The sequence below is a fragment of the Neocloeon triangulifer genome, unplaced genomic scaffold (genome assembly GCF_031216515.1).
Source record: "Neocloeon triangulifer isolate White Clay Creek 2 clone unplaced genomic scaffold, ASM3121651v1 ptg000006l, whole genome shotgun sequence".
In the NCBI taxonomy this organism is placed as follows: Eukaryota; Metazoa; Arthropoda; class Insecta; order Ephemeroptera; family Baetidae; genus Neocloeon; species Neocloeon triangulifer.
This window is the reverse complement of record NW_026775549.1, coordinates 3,838,968-3,847,513: the sequence shown is the minus strand read 5'-3', so window position 1 is coordinate 3,847,513 and position 8,546 is coordinate 3,838,968. Positions and strand designations below refer to the sequence as shown.

The following is an 8,546-nucleotide window of genomic DNA, read 5'->3' as shown; positions in this document are numbered from 1 at the left end:
AATTATTATTTTAGCACGCAGCCCTGAAATTTCGTTTCGATCTGATGCGCATGTTAAATTCAAAACTTTATGTCACCGACCACCTACGTTTGGCAAGTAGGCGAACTGCGCGTCTGTTTTTAAGGAACTCTGAACAAAATTATGATGGAAAATTAACTTTAATTTATAGAAATGAAAATAGTATTTTTTTAAGAAAATTAAAATTATTTAATTTAAAAATCAGCAAAATATTTGTGTTTATTAGAATTAGACTATATTTTATTTTGATAATATTATAAAATTATATTATTACCAATTTTTGACAAATAATTTTTCAATATATTCCAAAATTTTGAATACTGAATTTGATTTTTTTTTTTTATAAAATAAGTTTTTTTCAGTTAAGACAAAATTTGTGATTAAATTATTTCTAAGAGAGGAATATAATTATATTAAAGGTATTTGCGTTTTTACAGTAAGTGAATAAGTAATAAATTGAAAGAGCCTTCTTGATACTTAAGCCGCTATAAGAAGCAAAATGGATGAAAACGCCCCGACGCATACTTGAAATGCCAAAAGGTAAAGAAAAAAATTTATAATTAACACGCAACTCATTTCTGATACAATATACAGAAATGTTCTAGGACAGTTAAATTTTTTTGACAAGTATGATTTTTTTTCACTCAAATATGAAAACATGGAATTCATGGGACAAATGCTTGAATAGGTTTTGGAAAACGATCTGGTCAATAATATTTGGTTCAACTGGAAAAATAAAATATTTGAAATAAAATTTAAGATTCTAAAAAGCTTTAAAACTGCCTTTAGAATTCAAAGTTAATTAACATAGAAAGAAATTTTAAAATTTAAAATCATAAAATTACTTGGAATTTCAGTGTTTTCCTCTCCACTGACAATGAGAAATTGAATAGTTTTGCAAAAATAATGTCATAGAGTTGCATGCATATGGCAGTCACATTAATGACAGAGGTAAATAAGTAATGCACGAGTATTGAAAAGCTTTACTTTGTACACGGCTTTTCTAATTATCATGTCAATTGCAAACACCATTAAATATGGAGTGACGCATTCGTGACGTTGGCAACACATTATATGGTTTGTATAATGCGGCGAATTTAAATACGCAGCCCACTCAGTTTGACACATTCAGCACCTGAATGCGTTGCGCAATTAAATTTTACTGCCGTAAACGAGCACAGAACTGACGGCGCTCGACGTTAATATTTAATGACAATATAATTATTTCCTCCGCGTTTCGTGGAAAATGTCAACTGCAAAGCTGCGCGAAACGAGCGCGGAAAAAACCGACGGTCGGGGAAAGTGCGCTGCACTATGTAAATTCCTAATGTCCGCAATATTTACCAGGACCGATGATTTATGCCGATGATGGACGATGTGTTTTGATTTTGATGTATGGCGGAAAATTCCAGTTTAAAATGCACAGCTGGCGCCCTTATTGGAGCATGGATTTTTGATTGGCAATATAATAACAAACGTGGAAACGGGAATCAAAACATGGACATCAGAGTGGGTGCCGAATTCGCGGAAAAAAGGAGAGAGCGAACTCATTTCCTATGCAAACATAGAGGATGCGTTGAAATCGAAATTTGACATTGTGTTTTCCACATTCACGTTACAATAAAATATTTATAAAATGGTTTATAAGAATACAAAACTAATAAAGATGCGTAAAACTTTCAATGATTTTGTTAATTTTTTGCGTATCTATATTTTTTTTATCTTATTTATGAAATAGTACCATTTACACCAAAGTCAGCTGATTTAAAATAATACGGTAAATTATCTGAAAATGACTTTTAATCTTCGTAAAAAGTTATAAATAAAAAGCAAACGGCCTCGAAAAAAAAGACTTTTCATCTTCATTATTTCAGTTGGCAGTGGAGCCGAAAATCAGGTCCCGAGGCGCAAAGGCGTCTGGTCGATGAAAAGTAATTATTCGCATTGAAGCAGAACATCAAAAAGATTTTCCGGGCGGGTGGTGCGGTGGCGGCGCGCGGTGGTTGGAGTGGCTGGCGCGAGGGGCGCGAGGGGGCGCTCGCGCCGCCGTCGCTCGGCCGCGGCGCTGTCGCTCGTCCGCAGCCTCGACCGAGCGAGCCGCCAGTCAAGCGAGCAGTCTCATCCCGAACGCATCTGCAGTTCCGTGCCGCACCTCGCTGAAGCCGACGTGCGTCGCAACACAGTGCTGAGAAACAATCGTTTTGTGATCAATGGATTCAAATTGTGTGCTCGATTGACAACGCCAACATGTTGACGTCAAGCAACAACGCCTCGAACCAGTACTTGAGGCCGGAGTACCTCACCCCTTTACCTACCACGGTGAGTTCGTAGTCAAATTCAGAAAACAAAAACAATAAAAATTTATTCAACTTATCTCAGTTCGGGGCAACGGAAGTTTGAGAGCTGTCAAGGGATTAGGTCGATTGAATTAATTCATTTAAAGTTTTGTTAATTTATTTTTTATTTTTTAGAAAACTTGAAAAAAAAATGTCTTCAATTAATTCTAGCCTTTTGCATTTGATGTCTGAAGCGTCTTAAGGGCCAGAATTATTGCTATTTTATAATAATTTTCCATAATAGAATTTCGTTTTAAGAAAAAGTATGGATATTATTTACTGTTTTAGAACAATTTTAAATGGGAAAAGTTAATCAGAAACATCAATAAATTGCGTTCCAACAACTAGTGCTGTGTAATAAATTTTCGGGAAGTGCTCAATGACAAAACCTGCACCATCCTCTTGTTAACTTCCGTTAGTACCAATTTCATATGTCAAATTTGAAAAACATTCGAAATTTGAAATTACGACAAGAATATCGAGTGATGGATGATTGAGCAGACGATTTTTTTGAGTAGCACTTTGGAAATATAAATCTTACTCCATCAGCCTGTCATAGAATGAAATATGTGGCTCCATATTGAAGCACCGGCTGGAGAGCAGCTCTCGTTCGCTCCGAGCGGCGTAATAAAGTTGAAAATTTATTACCACCAGCCATTATACATCCCCGCAGTCTGCTCTTTCTTTCAATGCGAGATTTCCATTAAGAGGTGCGGAAAGTGTGTTTGTGTATCACAGAAAGAGTTTTGCGCTCTCTTGTGTAAAAAAACAATTTGGCTCTCGGGTGCATATTATTATTATCTGCGTGAACCTGCCATTCCGAATTCGTGACTGCCGGCGATAAATTTTAACAAGAGTTATGTTTTTCTCGCGTGTCGAGTGATTAACGTCCGAATAGCGCCGGCCAACGTCACTTATTAACGCCGCGCTGAAGAGAAAATAACCACCCTTAGGGCTCGTCGAGTAGTTTTCCTCCCTGGCACCATTGACCTCGATGTCTTGCAATTAGCCCGCCAGATTTATGTCTTAGTTAAATATTGGATGCGGTCGTGATTTCTGAGCTGATAGAAAAAAAAGTGGAAAAGCGCGCTCTGCTTTATTGCCCACGCGGCATTTTTTGTGCTTTTCCACGAAATTCGGTTTTATTGTGCTGTGTGGGCAAGGTGGCGTCGCTCTGCAATAATAGACACGTCCCTTTGTTACACGCCGCGAAAGAGCAGCACACACGTTGTAAAGCCGCAAGGTTGCCATACAAATAAATACCGCAGAGAGCAAGCGAGCGAGAGAGCGCCCGCCGTGAATGAACGTCGCTCGCCCCGCTGCACCCTGCCGAGGAGGAAATTAGGCAACCAGCAGGGTACACGTGCTCAACTGGTAGCATTTTACATAAACAAGGGGCAGTGACTCTTCATTCCTTGAATAAAATATTGCAAATGCAAATAAATATTTTTTTTTCATCGAATATTAATGGAATTCTCATATTTAAAAAAATTTCTGCTTTTAGTTCAATTCGAAAATTACTGTTTCAATTGTGATTTTGATGAAAATATTGAGAATTTTTCTGCTAAACAAAAATCAAATCATGAAGTAATAATCAAAGTTGCTGTTCTTCGTATTTTGTTTTAATATGTTGTAATTACAGTTCAGCTGTCTTTTTCGCAAATGTGAACACTGTTTTTTATTATTTTTATTTGGCTTATTATATTTTTATGCTCATTTTGAACCGTTCAAATCGTGGCCCAAACTGGTTAAAATTCCCCATATTTGGGAGTGTTCGAGGTGCAGCCTAAACAGATTAAATATAAAGTAACATTGATAATGCATGCAATTTTAATCCTCGTCGATCATGCAAATTTGCCTTCTCATTCCTTTTCCGCACTAATGAGCACGTCATCCCGCGTAAAGATTTATTACTGTGCGTTGCATCCCTTCTTCCATCTGTCAATTTCCATCAGCACTTTTTCACATCAAAGCGAACCGTCGTGACAGTTTACGAAAATAATTCTGCGGGCCGATGAAATATACTTGCGAGTAGTTAGCGTGACAGGCAGATATGCGTGTATATTTGTACAAAGCCGCCCCATACATTTGGAATAATAACAACGAGGGGGGTGCGCGCGTTGAGTAAGGATGGGGTTGATGTCTGTCTGGCCATTGAACATGACGGCGCTAGTTTCTGACAGCCCTCTCAAATTAGCCCGGACGGGGATTTAATTTTACTCTCTCAAATCTGCTTATGAAACTCAATTTGAATTTTGATTTTTGTTTCAGCTGGATGCGAAAAAGAGCCCTCTCGCCCTGTTGGCGCAGACGTGCAGCCAGATCGGCGCCGACTGCCCGAACTCGAAACCACTTCTCCCGCCCTTGGACAAAAGCCACAAGAAGTCCGAAAGCTCCCGGGACAAGGTTTCCCCCGCCACCAACGACAGCAGCAGCAATAGCACGCCGTCAGTCACAAAATCCGTGGCCAGTTTCAAACCCTACGAGACGACCAAAGACATTGACGTCAGCGGCCGTTCCTCCTCAGGTCGCTCCAAGACGCCCCAGTCCTCCAAGAGTGTCACCCCCAACAATAACAACAACACAATTGTAGCGTCGGCCAACGGCCCCACCACCACGCGCTCTCCAACCACCTCCCCTCACTCCAGGAAAACACCTTCGGAGGGTAAGGAGAGGGAGAGGCACAGTCCGGTCAGCAGCAAGGCCGCGGCCTTCTCGAGTCTCATCACCGGCGAGTCCAAGGACTCGACGCCCTCCTCCTTCAAACCGAGTCCAAGCAGCAGCAGTGCCGCCGCCCTTGCGGCTGCAGCGGCGGCCGCTTCTCTTCCCCCAGGCTTCCTCGGCTACCCCCACCTCCCGGACCTGGCCCTGAGCAGCCTCATGTTCGGTAAAACCCATCCCGGGCTCAACCCCTACCTGAGCTACTCCAGGATGAAGACTCCTGGAGGTGCCGAGTCCCTGGTGCCGGTGTGTCGCGACCCTTACTGCACAGGGTGCACCCTGAGCTCGCACCTTCTGAAGGGCGGCGCCACGCCCTCCTCGGCGCAGACGGCCACCACGCCCACTTCAACGGCCTCGACGGCCGGCAGCTGTCCGAGTGGTTGCGTCACCTGTGATCACCAAAAGGGCGCCAGCAGCCCTTCGGCCCTGGGAGCGGCCGCCGCCCTGGCCCTGCCCCACCTGATTCCAGGTCTGGGGTCTCCGTACGCTTCGCCCCTGACGGCGCACATGCCGTACGTGTGCAACTGGATCGCCGGGGACAACTACTGCGGCAAAAGGTTCACGTCGAGCGACGAGTTGCTGCAGCACCTCAGGTCGCACACCAACCTGACGGACTCTCTGGGTGCCTCGATGCCCACCCACCCGCTCCTCGCTAGTCATGCCGCCGCCATGGCTGCCCTGCACCGCACCTACCCCACCCCCCCGCTCAGCCCGCTGGCCGCCGCCAGGTACCACCCTTACTCGAAACCGCCGCTTCCCCACTCCCTGTCAGCCGCCGCGTTCCAGCTTCACCCTCACCCAGGGATGCCACCCTACTTTTCGCCCTACTCCTTGTACGGGCGCGCCGCCTCCGGAATGCATCCTTAATTCGCTCATCGCGTGAACAGTGCTGATTGTGATGACTGATTCTGGTTTCCAAGGAATTGTTCTTTTTTCGTTCGGCAGCTAATGTGATTTTTATCTTTTGACAGAGAGAAACGGAAAAAAATGTGGATTTTTTGTTATTTGGCTTTTTTTAGTTACACACGTACTTGGAAACTGGAACTTGTTCTAGTTGCGCGATGCAGTGATTGAGTTTAAATTATTATATCATGTTGTGAGTGTGATTTTCATATCATGTCAGGGTACTGGACTCGTACGTTGTTGCGCCCTGATTAAGAGACTGATCGTCTGTAATTCAGCAATTGTCATACATATTATGTTTCTCTCGCCCGATAATCTCTGTAGGGTCACATGAAGCGGGAAAAAGAAGAAAAAAAATGATATATATTTTCAACAAATTAAGTGCCACACAATATTTATTATCAGAATCCAGCAGCCGAGGGCAGTCGGCCAATCAAGTGTGATTTCCTTCACAGTCTCTGCGTGTTCCAAGTCTCATCTGTGTTTCAAAATTCGTCTCAGTGTCGCATTTTCCCGTTTTTATCTTGCCTCGTCTGGCTGCCCTCTGAGCTGACACGTTCTCGCTGATATGTAAATAATAATCGTCAAGAAGAATTTTTGTACATGTGATGTACAGGATTATTAATTTAATATAACAGTTGTCAAGAACCAAAGCTGCGATTTTTTCATTATAATTCCTTATTTTTACAATTTCCATCCATCTCAAAAGAAAAATAAAATGTGTCTCACAGTGTTCCGATCTTATATGAAATATTGACATGATAATTAAAATAAAATGTTGGAAAATATATTATTAAATTAAAATACAGTTTTAGGTTCATTTTCGTGTTTTTCTCCGAATTCAAATTTCTGTCCCAATTTCTCTGTTTCAATTTTTGATGTTGATTTGTTGTTCCTATTGACGAAACACAAAATAAGCTTCGTAAAAATAAAAAGTTGGTGGACTTAAAAATCAAACGCTGCTGTTTTCCTGCATAAAAAAAACCTACCACTCTCTATATTTAGTCAAACAACTCAAGAGCCTATTATTACGGCGCTGAGTGTTAAAAGTTCTGCGAGAGATCTAACAATGTTGGAATAAATTACTCATAATCACTCGTAATTATATCATGCGTGGAAGTACATAATGCGGGTCGGCGCGGCTAACCTTCCTCTATATGATTAGACCCTTTATTGCATACATCATAATAACGTCAAGTCTCTCTCTCTCGGAGATAATTTTGTGGCTTAAGTGGGCACACAAGGCTATAATTTAGGCGTTGCTGTGCCGCATAAGCTAGTTGGCAAATCATGTGTAGAAGCAAAAAAATAATCGCCATATCCACACGTAATAACAATCATTTCCACCGGCGAAAAATGAAAGAGCGAAACCGCCTGAAACTAAATTTTCATCCGGAAGAATAATAACAAAAAAAAATATGAATCGTTCTGGCGAAACCTCGTGTCCAATTATTATCAATTAATAACGGCGTATTGGTTTATACGTAATTATGCACGCGGCCGCAATTAATTTCGATTGAATTTTATTTATTAATTGGTTATCCCTGCAGACGGACGGTGATTAAATTTTATTGCTCGCAACATTGTGTGCAATTCGATAATTTTCAAAGGCGGTGCGCGATCATTAGGCCCAACTCGCTCGCTTTATGGCCTGTCACCCATCGCTCTTGTGACCCCGGCGACTCGCCTGCGTTTTTGTCGGCACCGAAATTAGGGTCATCCGAGGCCAGAGTACCAAAATCCACGCCATACAGATTTATTCAATGACACGGTGCTCATTACATTGTGTTTAGAGGCAAACAGACTGACTATGCAGCAATGCCTCTTCTTGCGAGTAAAACAGCACATTGATTATTATTTCTATTTGAATTTTGTTAACTAGATTTAGGCTTCAGAATTATATAGTTTTCTTGTTTGATTAAGTTGAATAAGTGAAAGTGATCGCTTTAAAATGGCAAAATATTCATGATGAAGTTATTTATATAATAACAAATAAAATTATTAATTTTTCTATTGCATTTCTTTAAAAAGATACTTAATAGTTTGATAAAATTATTAAAATATTTTCATAAATGTAAATTATATTAGTTATATTTATTATATAAAAAAAATTAATAAATGTGTTATTTTATAATTTATTTATGATATATATACACAATTTTTGTAATTTTTTTAAAGTATATATTTTAATTTTTAATCTTTTGTTATTTACTAGCAAAGTCTCCATAATGAGGTTGAAATGAAAGACCATAAAAATTTGAAAATCAATATTAAAAAGAATTATTGAAAAGAAATCAATTTTTTTTTATCAAGTGTCAAGTAATATCCCGTGCTGTTATTTGCAAACACAAAGCATTTGACTATACTTCCATCTTGAAATTTCCTCTTCAATCTTATCAAAAGAAATTGAGCCGTCGTTCTCGTTCGTCTCGAAGACAGCTGCAAGTGAGCGCGGAGACGGCGCCTGAAAAATGACAACAAATACTGCGCCGGGGATGCGTAGGAGAGAAAATAATGATTAAATTAAAAACGAGAAAAAAGCGAAGAGAGAGGGCTCTTTGTCGAGAG

General features: G+C 40.7%; 1 protein-coding gene across 1 annotated transcript; it reads left to right on the top strand.

The window, feature by feature from the left end:
- Positions 1-2,106: 2,106 nt before the first annotated feature.
- Positions 2,107-6,935, top strand: LOC132194114 (zinc finger protein Elbow-like). Its single transcript, XM_059615202.1, has 2 exons — positions 2,107-2,337; positions 4,626-6,935. The coding sequence occupies exons 1-2, from the start codon at positions 2,266-2,268 to the stop codon at positions 5,940-5,942; spliced, it is 1,389 nt and encodes a 462-aa protein (XP_059471185.1). The 5' UTR covers positions 2,107-2,265; the 3' UTR covers positions 5,943-6,935.
- Positions 6,936-8,546: the final 1,611 nt, after the last annotated feature.

Bases quoted from the DNA above. Each gene is read 5' to 3' on its own strand.
- LOC132194114 (XM_059615202.1), top strand. From the start codon at position 2,266: ATGTTGACGTCAAGCAACAACGCCTCGAACCAGTACTTGAGGCCGGAG. The intron at 2,338-4,625 runs GTGAGTTCGTAG...TTTTTGTTTCAG, and splicing joins TCACCCCTTTACCTACCACG to CTGGATGCGAAAAAGAGCCC.